Below are 24,451 nucleotides of genomic sequence, written 5' to 3' on the forward strand. Positions count from 1 at the left end.
TGCTTCATCAGTTGGGAGTCACTATGCTCCACAAGAGACAGGCCCCATGAATTCCATTCATTCTTATCAAGGGCCAGTTTGTTTTGACCATTAGTAGATCAGATTCATCAGGTAGCGTGAAATAAACCCATCGTACTTCTGAGCTCTATCCCAGCCCCTGGCCTAGCATACCATCAACATAGAAACAAAAACAAAAATCACACTCACTTTTGCTAAAAGCTGAGGAAGTGCGATAGCAAAAAGCTCTGTGATCTTAGTTCTGTCATCCAACTGGGCTTTTTTCTCCTTTGCTGTAAGGACCTAGGTAATAAAATGAAAAATAAAAAAATAAGGATCAGCAGGATTAAAGGACTGGTATTATCAGCATCTGTGGGATGCAATCCCAAAATGCGATTCATTAATAGTCAATATCTAGTACAGGAGCCAAATTCAACTACATTTCAAGAAGGATCCATATTCTCAGAATTAAGAAACTATTTCCAGCGTCCTTCCAAACATGACATTCTGTTATTCTAAAGGAATTATTTCGGTCACCATTCAGAGGAATCAAGATGTTTTTCACTAACATATGCTCAAGAAAGAGAATGCAGTAGATGGCCAAGCAGCTTTAGAATGACAGCGTTGCAAATAAATTCTGTTGTAGGGCTTTTTTTTAAACAGTCACCAGAATTTTGCTGTGTAACATTTTTACCTAAAAATTAGAATTAAGTGCTATGACTGTTATCAAGCAAACAAGTTTGGGATTTTTCAAGACCTTCAAATGGTTCACTCTGACCCCAGAAATAGAAGATTACTGAGGCTAAAAATAACATGTTTTCACTGTCTACTGTAGGCATGCATTCTGATTCCAAAGAGATGAGATTATACACTTATTTTGAATTGCACACAGTAATATTACAATGAATATGAAATGTTAAAGGCTAGTGCATAATTTTCTTTGAAATTATAGGTTATCTTGATGTTTCTTTCAACAACTGTAATTCTACTGCTGATGTAATGCACACTGGCTCAAAACTCAAATACAATGGATAACTATGAATAAACTTCATTTTTCTCTGATCTGAAAAAAAAACACATTAAAATTAGCTGGATAATATATTAGTATTACATTTATAACATTTTTTTTTAAAAAAATACCCGTTTTCCTGTGCCTCTTCCTACAGGGGGATGACATTCAGCTGCTTGTCTAATTGTACACAGCATTATTTCAATTAGTGCACTTTCCTGTTTGTCTGTTAAAGCTAAAATAATTAAAAAGAAAAAGAAAAATGTCATTTCTTTTAATCATGTATGTTAAGAAACTCTTGAACATATCATAAGATTTAATCACAAGAATTGCTGATCAATTATTTTGTTTTGTACCTCAAACTTATAGATTAGTACAATAAATTAGCTATTGTCATGATACCAGAACTAAACAGAAAACAAACTGATCTAGAAGGAATACTTAAAATTCCTATGCCTGAAATCTCATTTGGAAAGCCTCTTAATCTAAGTTTTCTTTGGAATTTAAAGATTTAATAAAATAACTGCTCCATTTTTATATGTGACGAAATATGTTAGCAATAGTTAGAAGTTACTACTACTGTTTAATCATTTTAACTGCTCATTTCTGCAAATAAATTCATTTTAGAGACGTATCACCTGGCATTTCTTTGAAAACACAAATCAATATGATCACAATTTCTAAACTAACTTACTCAAAGTTTTCTAAGTTATTTCAATTGTAGCTTGTATGATTTGATTGAATTCCTTTTACTTTCTTGAAGTTAGGGACACCTATCCTGGCATATGCCTTTTAAAACATGCTTTTAAAACAGAGTGAAATCTTACGTTCTTCTCCATTTAGGGGTTCTTCCAACAGAAGGCTATTCATACATTCCCAGTCCTTCAAAAGGTCAGTTGCACAATCCCACATGCTGTCCACCAAATAAGCAGCATGCTCATGTAACTGAAAAAGAGCCAGAGTTGCTTACTGTGCATTTTATAAAAAGCTTCCCCAAAGTGTTATTAAAAAAAGCAAACACCATTGGTAATTAAAGGGAGAAAATGTACACCGTGTTTCCCCGAAAATAAGACAAGGTCTTATTTTCTTTTGACCCCCAAATTAAGTGCTTGGCCTTATTTTTGGGGAGGTCTTATTATTTTTGAGGTGCAGGAGGTGGCGAGCGTGGTCACCTCATGGCTGCTGCTGTGTTGCAATATTTTCAGGGAAGGCTTCTTTTAACGCATGCTCTCAAAGGCCTGATTGGTCTTATTATCCGGGGAGGTCTTATTTTCAGGAAAACAGGGTACTTGTAGAAGGCATGAGCACTATGCTAAGAATGTTGTGTTATTTGCCTCAGGTCCATCATGTCTTCTCACTTTTTAATATTACTCTTAATCAATCAAAACTTGTTTGTAAAATCTACTGGATTTCAATTGGCTTTGCAATCCAAATGATCTTTTATTGGGTAGCAACCCTCTTGGAAAAACAGGCCATTACTATTTTTCCTCTCTCCCACATTCTTACATCATTAACATTAAGATGTTCTTAATACTGAGCAGAGTTTGGGGATGAGTTCGGAGGTTCTTATAAACAAGCATACACAAGATAAATAGAATCAGAACTACAAAGATGCCATGTCTTGCAAGAGTATTTAAAAAGCTTTGGACACTAATAAATTTACACAAAGCTCCCGTAACTACATTCAACTACACAATAATTAAAGGAAACTTTACTTAAGGTTCTACAATACATTAGTACAATAATCATATGGATTAAGCAGTTTACAAAATATTGCAGTCATAGGCAATTCTTCTTAACAAGTGGAAATTAATTTGGCTCAATGGAAAACACATACAAAGCACTTCTGAAGAATAGCTTGACAAAATAAGTAAGGAATGTGTACATACCTCACTTTCCAAAAAGAAAAATACTAATGTTTTGACAAGATTAGCATTTGGACCTTGCCTTCCTCTTCTTCTAAGAATTCCATCTTCCTCAGGGTCTCTGCGACTGAAAAGCCTTCCCAGGAAAAAAAAAAAAGGGGGGGGGGAAGAGAAGCATAACTGTAGTTAGCTAAAAATAAAAGTGTTGTTGACACACAACAGATTTAGTTCTTAGTCGCTCCAGAGGAAATCCCAATTCCCCATGTGGGGAACCACAAACTTTATTTAAATGGCTCAGTGATTCAGCTGTGCCTAATTCACAACTTATAGTTGGTTTAATGAAATGTCACTTTCTCCTTACTTTTTATACAGAAATTCTCCTGCTGCTACAGCCACTGGCCGATGAGCTGAATAAACCAGATGATAGACATTTTCACAGTCTTCTGCAGTCAGAACTTCTTCACTACTCCTAAAAATACAGCAATTAATTGTTAAAAGGGCAAGCAAAAAAGGTGGTCCTTGATTTATGACAGTTCACTTAGTGACCATTTGAAGTTACGACAACACTGGAAAAAGTGACCGTTTTTCACACACGACTTTTGCAGAATCCCCATGGTCACATGATTTATATTTAGATGCTTGGAAACTGACCAGTGGTGGGTTCCAGATCCCGGTGCAACCGGTACGATGCAACGGGGCCCAGCGTCCCCCACATGCACGCTCGCACACACGCGCAGCACACACATGTGTCCACGCCTCTGTGACGCTCCAGCTGCTCGGCGGAGTATCACACAGGCGCCATATGCCCTGTGCGCATAAGCATCAAAGAGCTCAAAATGCAGGTAAGGAGCTCGGATGGGTGGGTGGGCTCTCCGGAGCACCATACTGGGGCGTACCGCCTGCAACCCACCACTGCAATTGGCTCCCATTTATGACGGTCTCAGTGTCCTGGGGCATGTGATCCCCTTTTGCGACTTTCCTACAAGCAAAGTCATTGGGGAAGCCAGATTCACTTAACAACCGGGTTACTAATTTAACAACTGCAGTGATTGACTGAACAAATGTGGCAAGAAAAGTCGTACAATGGGGCAAAACTTACTTAACAAATTCCTCACTTAGCAACATAAATTTTGGGGTCAAGTTGGTGGTAAATTGAGGACTATCTGTACTTAAATACTTAAAATACTACTGGAATAAAATAGAGGAGGTTACTTTTAACTGTAGATTACCCAAATTCTAAATATTCAATTTAAAGCAAGCTTTCATGTCTATATACTTAAATAACCGAAGAACTCAAAGAAGGACCTCTGGGAATCTCACTAGAGTCTCCATAAACTTTTAGCAGCATAGACAACACAAAATCATTCATACATTTTTATCCAACTGTAACATGACACCCTAAAAAAATTGCTGTCTTCGAAGGTTTCAGAAACTACTTTTATACAAAAAGGACAAATTAATACCATATTATTTGAAATAGGATTTGAAACACTTACTGTAAAACAAGAGTAAGTAGTTTTATTGCTTGCACTGCAACATCGTATTCTTTGTCAAGAGTCATTGACACAATTCTGTCCTAGTAGGAAGAACATTTAGCTTGTAAAATTAAAAATTATAATGAAAAGCCTAGAATATTTCATTAAAAGGGAAAGAGAATGAACACTTACCTTGAACCGGCTGGTGAAGAGTTCCAATTTTGAATTCAGTTCTTTATTATAGTAAAGCCCTTGCAAAGCTGTAAGACATTTGAGTCTCACTTCCCCTTGCTAAAAAAAAATCAGGAAATAAAATAACAGTTCTTAACTTTTCATTTTTCAATACTGGACAATATGTTAATTAGTTTTGAGAGGTCTACATTTATATTGTGGTTTCTCTTACTGGGTCCATTTGTTAAATACTGAATTACAATGGAAAATTAATTTCTACATAAATGAAACAAACTACATCAAGCTGAGAAAGTTCACAGTTTTAACTACACCACTTTCAATTCAGCCTTGAAACAGATTGAAAACCAAGGCACAGAACAGCTGCTATTTGAAAAAAAAAAGTTTTATTCTGTCCCAGCTAGAAAAGAAATCCAGCCTTATGATTTTACACCCTGCTGTTAGATCATTTGGACACTGAACTCGTGAAATGTAAAACTGAATTATTTCTCTTAAAAGTAATCAATTATTACAATGTGGATTAAGAAAAAGGGAGGCATCAATTTTTGTGCCTTATTTTCTCTGCTCAATAAATTGCAGCAGAAAGTAGGATTCAATGCTTTACCTTGTCATGCATTGTCCACCCCACATATTTTAAATAGCTGTCATTGAGAAAGGCATCACTATACATCTTCATCCAAATTCCAATTTCTTCAATACATATTGCTCTAATCTCAGCAATCGCATCCCTGAAAAGGAACAATACGTAAAGAAAATGAAGTGTGGTGTTAAAAAGAAAAAAAATAGAATGCATCTTAAAATGAAGCTTAAATACACAGCAATTGGACTTACCTGTACCTATGAACAAATACACCCTTAAAAATTGCATTCATCATGTTTTCTATTTCATCCTGATTTTCTTGAAGCTGAAAAACACAGAAACTGACAAATGGCAAACCAATTTCGTTGTATTTAAGTACAATGACAATAAAGATTATACTTAAATGAACGTGCTGCAGTTTTACAGATACATGCTTAGGCAATAAAACAATGCAAAATTAATAATTGTTTGAAGGTTTCAATCACAGGTATATGGCTAGCTCAGGAATTCTGAGTTGGAAGTCCACCTGTCCTAAAGAGGCCAGAGTTGCACACCCCTGGGCTAGAAGACCTCTTTCCCTAATTTACCTCTTTCTAAGGGTCAGGCAGAAGAAATAAAGAGTTGGAATGAAAATCTGTTTTAATTGAATCTTAGAGATTTGCCCCTTCCTTTCACTTGGGTTAAGTCTTTGGGACAACATATCTCTCTTCAGATTTACCCCAGGAGCAGAGAGATAACTGTGTATTTCACAGGCATCAAATGATAGCATTTTTTTTTCAGTTGAAAAGTTCAGGAAAGTTTTTCATAAACTTTTACTTCTAACTTTTTCATGGGGGGGGGGGGATACCAATATTTCCCATAGTTCCCTCTTTGTCAGGTAACCATTCTAACCTCCTTCCTTTTCTGCAGCAAGAGTTCCAGTCTATCGTTAGCTCGTTTTCCAATGATTTTATTTCGTTCCGTCTCGTACTGTCGTTGTGTATTGTCCATATTAATGCTCAAATTTAATGCCACATTTACTAACGCAGTCATTAGCTTCATAGCTGTAAAGTGCCAAGAGAGAATGAAAATCAGTCCTAATGTATAGAATAATATAATCAACAAGCCTGAAAAATGATATGGATACAAAAATGCCATACTACACTAAACACAAGTGCAGGATTGTTGTTTGGGGGAGGGGATTGCAGTAGAGAGGGTTAAATCATGCTGTCTTTAAGTGTCAAAAGAAAAAGTGGCATATAAATAAATTTTAGTAAGATTTCAAATGATTAATTTCAGGATTAGGGGTCCATTTTATGTATATAAAGGACATATTCATAACTGAATGGTTTCTTTATCAGAAAAGGAACAGAAATAAAATTTTAGTAAGGTTTTGAATGATTAATTTCAGGATTAGGAATCTATTTTATACAAAGGCAATATTCATTAACTGAATGGTTTAGCTACCTACAGAGAAGGGATAGGGTAAGAGATTAGTCACACACAAAAAAACTGAGAAGGAATACAAAATTCAGGCAACACTTTCCATATTTTATCCCAGGACAAAATATTCACGTCAATTAAAATTCACCCTTTCACATTTGCACTCTCATTTTATTCATTTATCTTATTTATCTATCTACTTATGGACTACTTAGGATCTTTTGAAAAGAAACATGAAAGTGAACTGAATTACGCTGGCTCAGTTACTAAAGGGCTTACGTTAACTCTTTTTGTTCAAGAAGGAATGTAACAATTGTTCCAGGGCCAGTTATTATGGTATAATGCACTGAACTTTGAACAAGTGGCTGGAAAGCACCCCAGGAAACCTCATTCTCATTCACTTAATGGCTGTTTTATTATTTCTGCTCTTTGAAGATAGTTATCAAACTGCTGCGTGAGAAACTGGATGGTCTAGTCTTTGCATCGGTTTATTCCTCCCACTCCAAAATAAGACTCATACGAGAGTTTCAATGATGGTTTGAAGGTTCATCCCTTTCTGGAAATGTTTCTTTTTAGAGCAGGAAGTAGTTTCTAGTCTTCTCAGAGAGGAAATCAGGGCACACTTTGAGGTTAACTGTCCATTCCGTAGAGCGATTATGAAGCAAATTTAACCTGCTGGGTTTGGGAAGCCTGACTTTGCCGTTCCGGAGGCGAAAAAACTGGTGATGGAGGCTTCACTTGGGCTAAAAATCAATTGTAACATCCTTCTGTCCTTGCAGAGCAATAACTTTTTTTTCCATCGAAGGGATGCTGGGGTGGGTTCTTGACAAGTTTCACAAGGAGAAGCATTTTATTTTGTTAAATTTGTATTTCAAAGAAATAGAGCAGCATCTCTCAAGCAGTAGTTTTCCACCTGAATCACTTTGCATAGCAAGAGCAAGCAGTTAGAGGAGGTATGTTAAGACAAGCTCAGCATGTTGGCCAATTCTTTAATTTTTAACTTTAAAACTACCTGGGTTTATCCCTGCTTAAAGAAAACCAAAGAGAAGGATACATATAGAAACGTAGGCAAAATAAATAAATAAATCACTCCCAAGTCGTTTTCTCTTAAGACTCCTAAACCTAAATTCTTTTAAATGAAAATATTTCAAACCATCTAGAAGGATTTGACAGTTGGGATTGACTTTCAGCATTTTTTAAAAAAAGAAATCAAGCAGATGAATGTTTTACCTGCCAGTGTGCTAGTATGTCGAAATGCCCTGACTTGAGAGTCTGATAGTCCTGTAAGTAGTGAAATCACGGTGTCCATCATGTATTCGTCATATATGATGCTATACTGACACTGCCGGACCAACACGCCAATGAACTCGCAAAAACTTGATTTAAATTTCTTCCACTGGGGACCAGCCATGGTGAGCGGATAATCCCCACTGTCCTAAAATACAGAATGTGTCAATTGCACAAAAAGCATTGCATTATCTGGCTAATTCAAGTAAAAGGTTAAAATGTCCCAATGAACCAAGAGAGATCTTATTCATCTTCCACACGGATATGTATTTCACAACAGACAAGATTTGTATTTTAACTGCGTTTCCCCCCCCCCCCTCAACATTATTTTACCTTTTGTTTGTAGACCAGAACAAAGGCAACCAGAAAGTAATTAAAAAGTTAATGTAAAAAAGTTAAAAATATGTAGGAAGTTGATGGACGCTTAGCGACCACTCCCACGGTAATTTGATCTGCATTTATGACTGTTTTCATCCCTTGGTCACATGACTGCAATTTAAGTCCCTTTTGGGAGAGGGGGCGGTCTAGAAGTGCTAATTAAATTAAATTAAATTAAGATATTTTCTGCAGGGAAACTAGCATTTACAAAAAATGCCCATTGCAGACAATGGATTTGCCACTGTAGTGTTTAATAACCACAGTGGTTCACTTAACAGCTGCCAGAAAAAAGATCATAAAATTAGGTACAATCACATGGTGACTCTTTTAATGACCAGCATGACTTCTAACCATAATTCTGGCCTCAATTACGGTCATATGTTGAGGACTACCTGTGCACAGAATTTTCCAACGATTTTTCCTATACATCCTGTTAATAAATATGTTCTTAAAAGGGAAGTGCTAAGTTGAAAAGATACTCAGCTACCTGAAACATTATCACTGTTGCCAATGAACTGAGATTCCCTCTGCCCTCCAGAGTTAATTCTTCACCTCCCACGAATCCACTTAAAAAACAGTCGCAGGAACAGAAACCACAAAAACAAGATGCATTTTCAACTGAAAGAGCCACAGTTGCTACTTCAGAAACGTCTTAGTATAAAGAATGTTAAGACATATATAGCAATGAGTTTTGAAAATGTAAATTTAAACACCTCCGTTTTACCTCATCAAACTCTTCAGTCATTTTTCGAATTATTTCTGAATTTTGCATATGTCGAAACATCTCTGCTGTTACAACCCCTAGAAATCACAGAATGGGAACACCATGAAATCTCAAACTTCAAAGGATTAAAAAATGCTGTTCAGGCAATAACACCACAAAACAAAATGTGTCCTTTTCTGACTGAAATGTTTAAAGTGCATAGATAGGAATAACTGCAATTTGATAGTTCTACATAGGCAACTCTTTTAAAAGTGACATACATTTTTTTTTAATACGCATCATGCATCAGCAAGCTCTCAGTCTCTGAAAAGCCAGAATACAATTGTAAATTTGGAGGGGGGAAAACCCCCACTATATTCAAGTAGTTGAAAAAAGGGAGAAAAGAGACATTATAAAGGAATTGCGAAAAGTACTATTTATTATGGGAAGTTCTAGTCGTAATGGGATAGAATACTAGCAAATAAGGGACGTGAAGATTTTTTTAAATTAAATTAATATGGAATAAAACTCACCCCCCAATAGAAATCTTACCTTTGCAACCTGAGCATTGAATAAAGAAGTTGATGAGGTCCAGAAGCGCTATATCTCTATCATGTTTGTAGGATTCTATCCAGTCATCCACCACAGACTAAGATAATAAAGCCAGCGTTAAATTAGGGATGCTTATTGTTACTCTCTATCTACAAACACACAATCATCACCCCAAAACTCTTCTTTTATACCCCGAGGTTTCCACGGTTGTCCCACTTCTCCAAAACATTGTTTTCAGAAACCAAAAACTGGTGTATTGGTTTTTCCAAAAGAGTCTGATAAACTTAAGCCAAGGTTAGTCGAAGCTTAAGACAATCCTCATGTCTGCCTAAGGTTGATTTGTGACCTACTTTACTTTGTAACAGGGTTAAAAGTTAAAACGGACAAAAGTAAATTGCACATATTGGATTCAATTTAAATCTGTCCTGCAACTATTTACAGTAGTGTAATTACAAGGTGGGTCTTCTTTTCAAATCAAATCAAACTACTTTTCAAATCAAATCTTTATTATCGTCATAGACCAGCAATGCCCACTTCTTTTCTAGATATAAACTATATTTGATTTTAGGAAAAAACACAGGTATTTAAAATTATGCTGCAAGCCCAAGTCTCAAACAATGGGGTGACACCCAAATAAATATACATGCAAGTGTTTATCAATAAAGTCTATGGGAGAGTCAACTCCAGAAAGCCTTGGGTCTATACATTCACAAAAGAATAACAGAGCTGGAAGGGACCTTGGAGGTTTTCTAGTCCAACCCCCTGCTTAGTGAGGAAACCCTATAATATTTGAGACAAATGATTTTCCAATCTCTTCTTAAAAACTTCCAGTGTTGGAGCATTCACAACTTCTGGAGGCAAGTTGTTCCACTGATTAATTGTTGTAACTGTCAGGAAATTTCTCCTCTGTTCTAGGATGCTTCTCTCCTTGATTCGTTTCCACCCATTGCTTCTTGTCCTGCCCTCAAGGTGCTTTGGAGAATAGCTTGACTCCCTCTTTTTTGTGGCAAGCTCTGAGATATTGGAACAATGCTATCATGTCACCCCTAGTCTTTCTTTTCATTAAACTGATTGATAGAATGATTATAGCAGCATGCTGTAGAAACTGTGCTTAGTTTTAAAACCGTGTTGAATAAGTGAACTTCAAATCATTATTTGGATATTCATTAAGAAATCTGGAACTGGGAGTACATTTTAAGATGGAGTTGACCTGAAACTGAAACATATTTCCTCCCCACTCTCAAAACAACAACACTTTTGATAAGTAGAGTTACCTGCATAGCACTCTTGCCCATTTTAACGACTTCAAACAACATCATGTTTTCCACACCATTCTGCTGATGATGCCCATTCATTCGATTTAGTCCGCCTCCCTTTCCTCCTCCATTTCCAACTTTGGCTTTTTCTCCTGCAGCCTTTTTCCCCTTTTTGCAGGTCTGTACGAAGGAAAAGCCCAGGTTAGCAACTTAACGGGTAAAAAAAATAAGAATGTGCATTTTTTTACTTGAATAAATGGATATGTTGAGGGAGTTTGGTTTGTTTATCTTTGGGGGGGGGGTGTTAAGTTTTCATTGACATACTCGCAACGGGATGAGCTCCCAAAATTTGCCCCTGCTCCTGCCCACCTAGCAATTCAAAAGCATGCAAAATGTGAATTGACTAATAGGTACCACTTGGGTGGGAAGGTAACGTTATTGTGTGTGTGCCTTTGGCGTATAGCTATGCTGGCCACAGGACCACAGAAATGTCTTCAGACAACGCTGGCTCCCTCAGCCAAGAAATGGAGATGAGCACTGTCGCTTAAAGTCAGACAAAATTGGAGAGGGGAAATCTTTATTTGTTTAGCAATAGCAACAGTGCTTAGACCTATACATCACTTCACAGGGCTTTACAGCCCTCTCTAAGCGGTTTACAGAGTCAGCGTATTGCCGACCTCGGAAGGATGGAAAGCTGAGTCAACCTTGAGCCAGTCAGGATCAAACGCCTGGCAGTGAGCAGAGCTAGCCTGCAATGCTGCATCCTAACCACTGTGCCACCAGGGCCTGCCCTCCCTCCCTTCCCATTTAGCAACAGCACTTAGATTTATATTCCACTTTACAGGGCTTTGCAGCCCTCTTAAGCGCTTTACAGATCAGTATCTTGCGCCCAACAATCTGAGTGCTCATTTTACCCACCTCGGAAGGCTGGGTCAACTTTGAGACATTCAGAATCAAACTCCTGGCTGTGGGCAGAGTTAGCCTGCAATGCTGCATTCTAACCACTGTGCCACCATTTTACATATGACCTGACAATCCACTCAATGAAATAAAAAGTTGAAGCACAATACAGAGGAGAATATGTCTCAGGTGTTGCCAGCTTTTTTAGTCAAGTTTTAGTCAAGTGTTTTTATGACATTCTTAATTTATTTAAATAATCTCACAGATGCACTGCCTTTTCATATAGCAACGTTAAACTACTGCTACTCTTACAACCTCATACATAGACTGAGAATGTGAGATACACACACCTTTCCTTTTCCTGGTTTCTGATTTTTTCCTTCTATATCTTCAAAGTCAGTATCTGAAGAAAAGTGTGTTTCAGATTCCCTGGAAAGAAATATTTTACATATTTATTCCACTTTATATCATGTTTATATCATTGCTTTGATGCAATATAATATACTCTGGACATGCTACATTCACTTAAATTAGTTTTTCAATACTGCATGCATAGGAAAGCATAGGAATTTTCTAAAAAGAAAAATATTCGGTCCACAACTCAAATTAAATGAGGAAATTCAAATCCACAAGTTGCCAGCATTCATCAGTAAATAGAGGAATCATAGGAGTTAATTTAAACCACAAACCAAAGAAAATACGTTTTTTCCCTACGTCTACGTTTTACAAAGAAAAGCAAAATGAAAACTTTATTGTCACTCTCTAATTTGATATTAATAATTTTAAGTTACTTACTGAATCAGGGCAAAATTAGTTGTTGGTTCTTGAGCTGCTATCATTTCTTTATCATCTTCTGGGCTACTATTGTATTAGAAATACATTCAAAAAACAGTTGTTGATAATAGCCGTACTTGCTTGTCACTTTCTTCGATTATTGTAGTAGTCTATGCCTGTCAAAAACAAAGTAACAGTTAATGGAAGTTGTCCAATTTCCTGTGCTTTGTTAACAATGCAACAATGTTTCCCCATTAACCTTTTTTATTTTATTTTATTTATTTTGTAACCTTCTCTGGGTCTAATGAGCATCCCAACTGTCAAGCAAAAATATGAAAAAGTTTTTTTTAAAAAAATAGTCTTGAGTTTTCCATCTAAACAAATGCTCCAAAATTCTATAAAATATGTCACGGACATAATCACATTGTTAGAAAAGTACTTCAATCGTCATTATTTTAGTCATATTTTGGGGGGGAATCTTTTCTTGAAGCTGCTTGGTAATTGTTTGGCTGGCTGACCACAACTGTATGCAGAATCCCAAATGCAGTCATTTTGCACATGTACATAAAAGGATCACAATACCGTTTCGTTATATAAGTGCTTCTGACCAAAATAATGCAAGTGGTTTTATTTCCTTTAAAAATGATGGTTTCTATCTTCCTTTTTCCCCTACTTCTCAGAGAGCAAGCTCTCATCATATTCAGGATCTTTCAGAGGGTTTAATATTTGTGCAAAACTGAACCATGTACATTTAAGGCTGAAATACTATTGCATGACCATGAGACACTGCAACATCAGATCACAACTATTGATCATTCAACATCATTGTAAGTTAATGGCTGTGGAATGAGTGGTTGTTAAATGAGGACTACCTCTACGGGTGGTCCTCGACTTACAACAGTTCATTTAGTGACCATTCAAAGTTACAACAGCACTGGAAAAGGTTACTTATGACCATTTTTCACAGTTACCTTTGAAGCCTCCCCATGATTATATGATCAAAAGTCAGATACTTGGTAATTGGTTCATACTTATGACTGTTGCTATGTCCCAAAGTCATGTGATCAACTTTTGCGACCTTCTGACAAGCAAAGTCAATGGGGAAGTCAGATTCACTTAACAACCATATTGCTAACTTTAGCAATTGCAATGATTCACTTAACAACTGTGGCAAGAAAGGTCGTAAGATGGGGCAAAGTCACTTAACAAATGTCTCACTTAACAACAGAAATGTTGGGCTCAATTGCAGTCGTAAGTCGAAGACTACTTGTCATCAGTTCCCCTTCGCTGGTAGTAGAGGCCAAACAGAGATACTTTCATCTGAATACCTAGACTAACTAAGCAGGTTACAGCTGTTGACTTAAATGGCCCCTTCCAATTTTATGTCAACCATGACCTAGATGACCAAGAATCTCCATAGACTTCCAATTTTATAATAATGTGAGGACTTTACTATACAATTAAATTAAATTACTACCAACCTGCCTTCCATTGAGGACCTGTATACTGACAAGTCAAAAAGAGAGCTGTGAAAATATTGACAGACCCCTCACATCCTGGACATAAATTATTTCAACTTCTACCCTCAAAATGACACTATAGGGCACTGCACACCAGAACTACTACTAGACACAAGAACAGTTTTTTCCCCAAACGCCATCACTCTGCTAAACAAATAATTCCCTCAACACTGTTGCACTATTTACTAAGTCTGCATTACTATTACTATTAATCTTCTCATCCTTCCTATCACCCATCTCCTCCCACTTATGACTGTATGACTGTAACTTTGTTGCTTGTATCCTATTGTTTCCTAGTATGATTTGATTGCTTATTTGTACACTATGACTATCATTAAGTGTTGTACCTTATGATTCGTGATGAATGTATCTTTTCTTTTTATGTACACTGAGAAGGTATAAACCAAAGACAAATTCCTTGTGTCCAATCAGACTTGGCCAATAAAGAATTCTATTTAGATTATTGAAAAACATGTTTCTCATGAGGAAACACAGCAAACTTAAGTCGATTGCAAAGAAATGCATTACAAATGCTTTGTCTGCAATGGTTCAGCATGCATTGCTATTCTGCATCAAATCTCAATACAATAATGTCAGAAAGGTCTTAAAATTCCAACTTCTATGTAAAATATTCCCCCTCGATAAAGATGACCTTCAAATTGCATAAAGCTCCGAATTACCATTTATTAAACAAAGTCTTAAAACTCCCATACACCTATCTTTAAATATATGCCATCCACTTTAAACCCGATTCAAGTGAAACTAAAACCTAGATTTTTCATTTGTGGCTGAAGTTCGAGAATTGCTTGGAGGTGAAAAAAGCTGCATTTCAAACTGCCACTAAGGGATGCTAAAACATAATAATCAGCTTATTTAAAAAAAAAAAGAAAATGTATCATGCTGAAAGATCACTTGGTGGAGCTCTAATCCAAAACTCAAGTTAAGACAGGTCAACCAGAGGTTGATCAAGTCACTTCTTGACAGGAAATACCGCCAATGGAGCAGATGCGTGTTTGGCAATTGTCTAAACAACATTTCTCAAATACGCAACACCTTAATTGAACTGGCTGGGATTTTTAGTAATGTAACTATTCCTGCCCAAAAGCCACTTTAAAAATAAAAGTGGGGATAAGTTATTTGCTTGGAACAGAAGTTGCAGGGTTGGGTTGTTGTTTTTTTAAATTAAGGTTGCAAATTTTAATAGTTCGTATTTGTACATTGGTAAAGCTAATTTGTTTATATAAATCTTAAAACTAAAAGAATGGAAGTGCAGCATTAAGTTTACAGGCCGCTACTCCACTTTTCTAACGTAGTTTACATTTCCCATTTGTGTTGATATTTTCAAATGAGTAGTCTCAAAATTCAGAAAGTTTAAATATTTGTATTTTAAAGATACAAACAGCACATTTGCACAAATTTAACACTGAGACAACTCTTTTCTCAGTGGTTAAGCAGTTGCCCTCTGAATAATTCAAGACCATCACTGGGAAAATGGATGCTTGATATTCCTTCACTGCATGTTGCTAAATTCCAAATCACAGCAATTCCAGGGAGCATGGCCAGTAAGGGAATACAGGGGGCTGTGTTTATCATGGCTCAATCGCACACAGTGGTCAGAATATATAGGACTGCAACTTATCACTTCCTTCAGCTGTATGTGCACAACTACCAAAGAAAATAGCAATAGCCCTTAGACTTATATACCGCTTCAGAGTGCTTTTACAGCCCTCTCCAGGCGGTTTACAGAGTCAGCTTCTTGCCCCCAACAATCTGGGTCCTCATTTTACCCACCTCGGAAGGATGGAAGGCTGAGTCAGCCTTGAGCCTGGTGAGATTCGATCTTCCAAACTGCTGGCAACCAGTGATCAGCAGTAGTCTGCAGTCATGCACTCTAACCACTGAGCCACCGTGGCTCTTGCTAATTGCCTGTTTACGTACACTGCTCAAGAGTTCTCAGTTCACTAGAGGCCCCTAATCCCCAAATCGTGGACCAGCACTGGGCTGTAGCATGCCAGAAACTGGGCCGCACAAACAAGCAAAGCCCCATCTGTGGGATGTGAAACCACACCCCCTCCGATCCATGGAAAAACCTCTCTCCATGAAACCAGTCCCTGGTGCCCAAAAGATTGGGGGCTGCTGCACTAAGAAAATCCCTGTGCTCCAAGGTGGATAATTTACCCAGAAGGATTTCACAAATGTATTTCTGTAGCACCGTCACCTATTGATTCAATCTAAGCTCGTCACATAATATTCTCGCCAAGGGCTATTCTTATCCAAACTATTTAAGATTAACCTGAAGTGGCTTCAGCATGAATTCCAGTCTGTAAAAACAGATTCAGAACCGTTTCTATATTCTTGGTTACAGAAAAGTGGTTTTCCTTTCTCTTTGTCCAGCAGGAGGGTTCTGGGAGCTGCTGGTAGGGTGGTAGGCTAGGATTGAGCCTTTCTTTCTCATGTTTACTTGCTTAAAATTCCACTTACATTCCGATACATGAAACTTGTGCTCATGTATCATAAGGGTGTTGTTAAAAACAAGAATGTGCTTTGTGTTAGCTATGGGTAACTTATAATACTACATGATGATTAATGCTGTTGACAATGAAGGGTGGAAGTTCACGTGGGAGTTATTTACACAAAGTAGTTGACTGGGATGTTCCATGCTTTACCCACAAGGCAGCTTTTAAGTAGTTCTGCCCTCCCTTCTACTAGAGTGGGGAGGGTACAGTTAACAAGATTAAATTTCATCCAATTATCTACAAGATTCCTTATCATGATCTCACCACGTTGAAGAGGGAAGAATCCTAAATAAGTGAGAACCCAAGCAGGGTTTTATGCTTTTTATAACTGATGTTTGTCTCAAGATCCAAAGCTATTAGGGTGTTGAAGAAGCGGGCTATAATTTAATAAAGCTAAATTAAGGCAAGTTTTTGAAACACTACCATTTTATTATGAACAGTATCTAGTTTTAGACTGTACCATACAATTGTGAACAACGGTTAACTGAAAAGTATTTGGGGATTCTAACTGTCATGTCTTGCTTCCCATTTTATATTAACCAAACAGTATGAATTACAGATTATATGTAAGTAAAGTATTAACTGTATTTAATAATCAGGTTTTAGAAAAACCAGAAAAATTATACATTGCTTTATACAGGCAACATTCTTGCCAGATTTCACAATCACATCTAAAACAATTGCTGAGAGTGCAAACGAATAGCCTTTCTTCAGGTTCACAAAATACACATTTTGTAAGCACACTCTCCAGCAACATAACACAGCTGATGTGCCTTTCTTTTGTCATTGTGAAGGTTGCCCCACTTTAGTACTCTAAAAAACCACAACCCTTATTTCTAGCAAGTGTTTTTCCCAGGCTGGAAAAAGTTATCACAATGGCACCATTGCTGAGAAGGATGTCCTTTGGAATGTGTCCTTATGAGCAAATGAGAAAGCGAAAGGAAAGCAAGCTGGGTTTGATCAGAAAAGTTTCCTCTTAGAGGTTTAATATGGCTTTTATCTTACAAACAAACAGGGGGGAAAATGTAGGTTAACAAATGCGAAGTGATTTTTACAGCAAATTAATTCCAACTAGTTTTGTTGCTAATTCCTGGAAGAAAACCAGTTAAAGGTAAAACTCGAAAAATTAGAATATCGTACAAAAATTCATTTATTTCAGTAATGCAACTTAAAATCAGAAAAGAGGATTTTGGACCACTGAGCAACAGGACTTTGGACCACTGTGCTTAATCAAGACCAGGGTCAACGCAGCCATCTAAGAGATTTTGGAGCACTTCATGCTTCCTTCTGCAGACGAGATTTATGGGGATGCTGACTTCATTTTCCAGCTGCCTACACTGCCATAAGCACCAAAAACCTGGTTCAATGACTGTGGGATTACTGTGCTTGATTGGCCAGCAAACTCGCCTGACTTGAACCCCATAGAGAATCTATGGGGCATTGCCAAGAGAAAGATGAGAGACATGAGACCGAACAATGCAGAAGAGCTGAAGGCCGCTATTGAAGCATCCTGGTCTTCCATAACACCTCAGCAATGCCACAGGCTGATAGCTTCCATGCCACGCCGCACTGAAGCAGTAATTGCTGCAAAAGGGGACCAAACCAAGTACTGAGTACATATGCATGCTTATACTTTTCAGGGGTCCGATATTGTTCTATGTACAATCCTTGTTTTATTGATTGCATGTAATATTCTAATTTTCTGAGATGGTGTATTTGGGGTTTTCATGAGCTGTACGCCATAATCATCACAATTGTGATAAATCACGGCTTGAACTATCTTGCTTTGCATGTAATGGGTCTTATCTCATATATTAGTTTCACCTTTTAAGTTGCATTACTGAAACAAATGAACTTTTGCATGATATTCTAATTTTTCGAGTTTCACCTGTATAACTTGAATCTACTCTAGAGTGTGGCAAAACAGTTCAAATATTTCCAAAGACTGTCAACGCTGTTTTGTTTAGCTAGTTTTCGCAGTTATAATCTGTGAAGTTTCTTTTTTATAGCGATGCTAGGCAGCCACTTAATTTTTTATAGATTTTTGATACTTTGAATAATGATTTGTGCTGATTGCTTGGTGATTTTATAAAAAGGTTTGTGGTATATGTGTGCATACACAGATATGTATGTATATACACATATAAAACATATCAAAATATATATTTATGATACATGTATACAATATATGAAATTATATCTCATGAATATATAGTATGAAAATAAATGTAATAAATAATAAATACTTGTCTGGAGAGAACATCTGAGCAGACTATGCTTTTATAACCACATAGTGCTATTGCTCCAAGCTAAGTAAGCTGGAAAGTTCATATATTATTTCAAAAAGGTATTATTTCCAGCTACATGCATTCTAATCACCAATACCATGTAACATTAATATGTAATATGATTACATACTAAATTTATTTCCAAGCATTTTAAAATTTGGATCAAAACATATTGTTTCCTTGATCGGGCCACAACAGATGAAATCGTCAAATTATATAATGCAGTTAGTATTACTCAACCAGATATAAAGGTTTTTTCTAATTCACCAAACTTTAAGTTAGCCAAGTAGACTTGCACTCAAAAATTACACCTTTATCCCTTAATACAGCTACCTTGCTTAGGTTTCTCAGGAAGCCTATAATGCCTTTCACCAGAGTCTGATTATAAAATAAATTGATGGGCCACACTTCCCATTTTTTTCTAGTCTACTTTTAGATGTCAGTGAACATTCTCACTGCTGGCTGGGCTAACTTTACTCATGCTGGTCTCCCACCATAGGTTTTTTTAAAGCTATAATGACTGTGTCCTTCTTTTAATTATGATTAATTTTAGGCATCAAATGATTTTATACATTTAAAGCCTATCCTTTAAACAGTACTTATTTTGGTCTAAGATCACACTGCAATTTAAATTAACTATGCATGTTCTTTTAGGTTAATAAATTTATGTGAAATTTATTAACCATATGCATACCAGCAAATATTTAAAAAATTATGTACTAAGATTAATGAGGGGCATGATTACCTGATCAACAGATTTTGAATTTTCCAGGACAGAATAATAATGTCTTGTTCTTTTAACAGCAGTAACCCATAAATCCTGGAATACCCTGAATTTTATATACTACCCCTACATTCCAGGGAGAATAGGCAATATTTTAATGTGTGTGACAATATGAAATTTAACACCATGTATATTTTAATTATTAACTTGAATCATATAAAGGTAATGATTAACTAATACTTAATGATCAAACAGGATTTAAAACATCATTCGAATAATAATCATTTAATGCTAATTCTGAAGCTTATCACAACAGCCAATGTTTTCATTCTAATGCCTATATTTCATAACCAACTTAATTTCAACTAATACATGTAATTTCAACTTTCACTGACTTTATCAACAATCATCTACTGGCCTTTTGAATACTGTCCTCCCAAACTTTCTGTTTAGTGATGATTTACAAGAGGTTTACTACAAGACAGCATCTCCCTGGCATTCATTTAGGCAGCCTAGGTTTTTTCAGGCTTCCATAGAAGTGTAAAAAGATGGTTTATGTTTCTTAAAGAATCCAACTATTAAAGTTGCTGCAACTTTTAAAGCAATACCATTGCTTTTTCACACTGCACAGAAAACTGAAAAAATGTTGAGTCTCTTCTTTTCAGTAATGACATTTGAGCAGAAAGAAACAGAATCAAAGGAGGATCATTTTGAGTTACTCATACTATCCCCTTCTCCAAGACTAAGTTGTTTCTCCTCTCTTAATAGTTCCTACAATCTTTTATCAAGGTATTACTGTATTCTTCTACATAGAGGAGTAGAATGATCACATTATCCTACCCTTTAGTAATACCTGCAAATAGAAGCTGATACAGTAGGAGAACCACTATTATATCAGAACCCAACATTCAACTTGTGTCCCATTATGTATCAAGATCAAATCCACAATGGCTCAAAATTTGAGAGATCTTGCTGTAAACCATGACAATATTCTGATGATGTAATATGCAATGGTTATCTTGCTTTTCTTTATTTATCTCAACTTTTATGGAAAGATTTATTTTTTGAATCAGGCCTTTCAAGTATTTGAACTGCAACCATTCTCAGCCACGATGGAGAACGGCCAATGATAAATCAAAGAGTAGTCCAAAATGTTAGAAGACCATCCGTCTATCTGTCCCTATTCTAATCAGAGCACATGCAAATAGAGAAAGCACCATCATTTTTATAGCAAGTCAGATCACACCTTCATCTACCATAATTCAATAGAGTCAACTGTGACTGGCAAAAACTTTCTTGACCTTCTGGCGACTTTTATGATTGAAACTTGGAATATCAGCCTGCAAGGTACATGTCCTGTCACTGCTTCCCAATAAATGGTTGCATAAGCCAACTCATATAGAAGAAAACCACCAACACATCTAGGGTGATATTTTTCACCAGAAATGGCTTTCTAGAGTAATTAATGCCAATTTTTCAGTTTTACCTACTGCTGTTAAGGGCTGATCCTAAGAACATTTGTCCAAAGCATTTCCCCTGAATTATGGCCCTTCCTCAGTGTTGCTACCTAGGAGTTTCTGCCTCATGCAGTCTTGCCTTACTCCATGGACCATTAATAAGCAATTAATTGCTTCTAGCCATGGCAGCTGTATACCGTTGAACTAAATAGGTGTTTGAATGGGGAAAAAATGGATAACACTGTTCTCTAAAGAATTGTAGACATTATGCTTTTTAGACATTAAACATGATTTCACTAAACGAATATTAAGCTTTATTTGAGACATGTTTAAATTAGATAATTCTTTTTCAAATCAGTGTTTTAAAGTTAACCTATAAAAATGAAAGCTGTAGTTTAACTCTAGTAATTAATTAGAGCAATTCTCATAAAAATATTAGTGGAGATCAACATTTCTAACATGTTTACCCATTTGTTAAACCTAGTTGTATAATCAATAGTCTTGCTTCATTCGCCCAAACATTAATATTACAGGATTTCAGTTAGCAATATATAATGCCTGCTTGTGCGGAAAATGCAGTATGTCATGTCAATTAAAGGAGTGGACAAAAATGCATCTTCTAGTGATTATGATTTTAAAAAGACATGACACTGTCTTTAGCTCCATGATATTGGTCTACTTGTGGGAACATTAACTTTCATATCTACAATTAGTAAAGCTATATTATTACTCTCAGTATATATTATTAATAACTAGTTATTTTGCCTTGGAGTTTTCCAAACAGAGGAGCTTTTTATTTTATATATATAGAGTTCTTCAAATCAGAAATATTAATTGAAATCTTGGGCAGAATTACATATACCGAACATACAAAATCTGTAAAATCATAATATATTTTCTACATCTTCATGTTGGAGTAGTATCAACAACCATTTTCCAGATATAGAAATATAAAGCTTATTCCAAACTGCAACAATTCTGTTTATAATTTTCACAATGTACTTTTATAGAATAAAAAAGCAGCAAAAATCAAAAGGGTTCGTGTTTATAGAAACCAAAGAATACCACTTTTTTGCATTTTTTTCTTAAACAGCCCAAAAGCTTATACATCAATATGCCACCCTCAAAAGCAACTGATCTGCTCTGAGGCAGGAATCTCTTCTAAAATGCAAACTATTTTTCTTTTCCAGAACTTTTTAGATTTAATGTATTACAGCGGGGATCCTCTGCATTTTATTGTTAAGTTGCTCAGGGCGCCTTTCAGGCTAAAGGATAGGATATGAAATGAACATACAAGGGACACATAAATGGATACTTACAATTAGGGTTAGCCCTTTGCATTTGCTAGAGGAAGAGAGTCAATAAAAAACCTGCATGGGCTCTGGGAATGAAAGGACTGATTTCCATTTCCTGTAGGATTTTTTTAACCCTCTGAAAGGCACCAGCCTGTACGAATCATACATCACTCGCCAACCAACACGTTTTGCCTTGGAACAACCTGTTTGCTAAACCCAATGTAAACTGACAGGTTTTGCAGAAAGCAAAATATCATCAAATATTCCAGATGTATGTTGGTACAATAATTTGCAGGTTATATAAAATGCTGCAGCTCCGTACATTTAATTTTTATACTTTCTGGATCTAAGCTAATGTTGTTGTGCTGAATTCTAAGTTATCTAATTATCTCCTCAGGCTGGAGTTTTAAACAAAAGCTTCCTGAAGGTAATATGATTTTTAACGTACTGTACATAGAATTACATGGTGAGTAGATAAAATACTTCAGAAATAAACAACCAAGGAGAATAAGGCCAATTTTTTAAATTTCTGTATATACTATACTAGATACCACCCCAAAATTAAATTCCATAGTTAAAAATACATAATCATAGTGACCTGAGTGCCCACCTGTATGGAATCTAAAGACACACAACAGGATTTCAATATACATATAATTTCTTTAGCATGTATACAATATTTAAACAAAAAAAAAAAAGATTAAAAATAATCCAAGATTAAGTTAAATGCAGATGGTTTTAAGAATCACAATGGGGAGGTGGTGTTTAATCACCTATACATACAAGATATTCTATTGCTTCATCTTCTAAGGCCAACTCTCATTCTCATCTCTATCAAACAATATGTAACTATCAATTCAGCTTTTCTGAGAGCAAAACATTAGGTCAATGATAATCCTGCTAAGCCCAAAGACATTATCAGGGTTAAGTTTGGGGAAGGGAGACTGCAAATATGGATGAGCCGAATCAATAATTCACTGATCTAGCTGTCTCATCTAACCATCTTCCAAAGGATCTGAAAATTAGGTGTTATACAGTTTAAGGTTCCATGCTAGACAGAGCCTTCAATAGGAAGACTGCAAGCTCTGGCCACCATAAGACCATGGAAATATGTTTATATACAATACTGTATTGTTCCCAATACCCAGGGGCTGCTAAGTATTTGAAGATGGGCTGCTGGCTAATACTATTTTACTTTACAAAAGATGGAAGAAGGCTTCCATTGCATACAAAAAGATACCACCTGATATAAATATCACTACCCTGTTCTAAAAAGGCAAATCTGTTACACTTTGTTTCATTAATCATGCACAAATAATGGTTCACCCAAGCCTGAAATGTTAGGAGTTTTATTATTTTTTTAAAAAGCAAGTCACTTGCGAGACCCCTAAGCCAGGGGTGTCAAACTCAAGGCCCAGGGGTCGGATTTGGCCTGCGGGTTGCTTAGATTGGCCTGCAGGGCCACCCTGGAAACAGCAAAGGACTGTCCCACGGTGCCTCTGACAGCAAAAACAGAGCTAGGGAGGGTCGTGTGCGGCCCTCCTGAGCTCAGTTTTCACTGGCACAGGGTTGAAGGAGACAATCGCAGCTGAGAACTGAGCACAGGAGCCCGTTTTCATTGGCAGAGCCCTCAGGTCACCTGCGCCCCGACATGAGTGACGTCTACCTGTCCACACCCACACCCAGCTCCCCAAGGTCAAACACAACCCTGATGTGGCTCTCAATGAAATCAAGTTTGACACCCCTGCTTAAGCATAAAGAAGTAGCAACAGTGCCTACATCAAGAGCTGGAGTTGAGTTAGGACTAGGATGACTGCAGAATAAAAACAAAAATGGTTTCTTTGACTTGACAATCAACTAGGGAAACCCTTGGCCCCTGCAGATTGGCACACAGCAATATAAACACAACAAATGGGGAAACTTTCAAAATTGTGGAAGCAGCAGCAAAGTGAACCAAACTCACTCCCATAAAAGCTAACAGGTGGTCTATATAAATTGGGATGTAACAGAGGCTATCACCGGAGTGTTCTCGTATCCAAATTTCCAAACAATAAAAAGTTAAGATGTGACTAGGTGATTAGTCATGTAACCAGTGAAGTAACCAGTGTTGGCTCACAAACTTTTAAGGTAAGTATACGGTTTATCCATTCGTTCTCCAACTAACAATGCTCACCAACGTCTTCACTTAAAAAGAAATTAAACTAGGGATTTCTAGCAAGGGCAAATACTGTCTATAAATCTACCAAAGAACTCTTTAGAGGGCC

General features: G+C 36.6%; 1 protein-coding gene across 3 annotated transcripts in view; it reads right to left on the minus strand.

Moving 5' to 3' along the window:
* STAG2 (STAG2 cohesin complex component) overlaps positions 1-24,451 on the minus strand; it is a 46,694-nt gene that overhangs the window by 16,079 nt on the left and 6,164 nt on the right. For all 3 annotated transcript variants that reach the window (XM_081964167.1, XM_081964166.1, XM_081964168.1), the window contains exons 2-17: positions 12,409-12,563; positions 11,964-12,042; positions 10,732-10,893; positions 9,458-9,554; positions 8,927-9,003; positions 7,768-7,972; positions 6,007-6,158; positions 5,367-5,440; positions 5,140-5,263; positions 4,539-4,637; positions 4,368-4,447; positions 3,233-3,340; positions 2,896-3,007; positions 1,834-1,951; positions 1,138-1,241; positions 208-300 (exon numbers count right to left, since the gene is read on the minus strand). In XM_081964167.1, coding sequence (XP_081820293.1) covers positions 208-300; positions 1,138-1,241; positions 1,834-1,951; positions 2,896-3,007; positions 3,233-3,340; positions 4,368-4,447; positions 4,539-4,637; positions 5,140-5,263; positions 5,367-5,440; positions 6,007-6,158; positions 7,768-7,972; positions 8,927-9,003; positions 9,458-9,554; positions 10,732-10,893; positions 11,964-12,042; positions 12,409-12,452 — 1,728 coding nt within the window. In that variant the 5' untranslated portion in view covers positions 12,453-12,563. The remainder of the gene's footprint in view (positions 1-207; positions 301-1,137; positions 1,242-1,833; positions 1,952-2,895; positions 3,008-3,232; positions 3,341-4,367; positions 4,448-4,538; positions 4,638-5,139; positions 5,264-5,366; positions 5,441-6,006; positions 6,159-7,767; positions 7,973-8,926; positions 9,004-9,457; positions 9,555-10,731; positions 10,894-11,963; positions 12,043-12,408; positions 12,564-24,451) is intronic.

This window comes from Natrix helvetica (assembly GCF_964273705.1).
Source record: "Natrix helvetica genome assembly, chromosome: 11".
NCBI lineage: Eukaryota > Metazoa > Chordata > Lepidosauria > Squamata > Natricidae > Natrix > Natrix helvetica.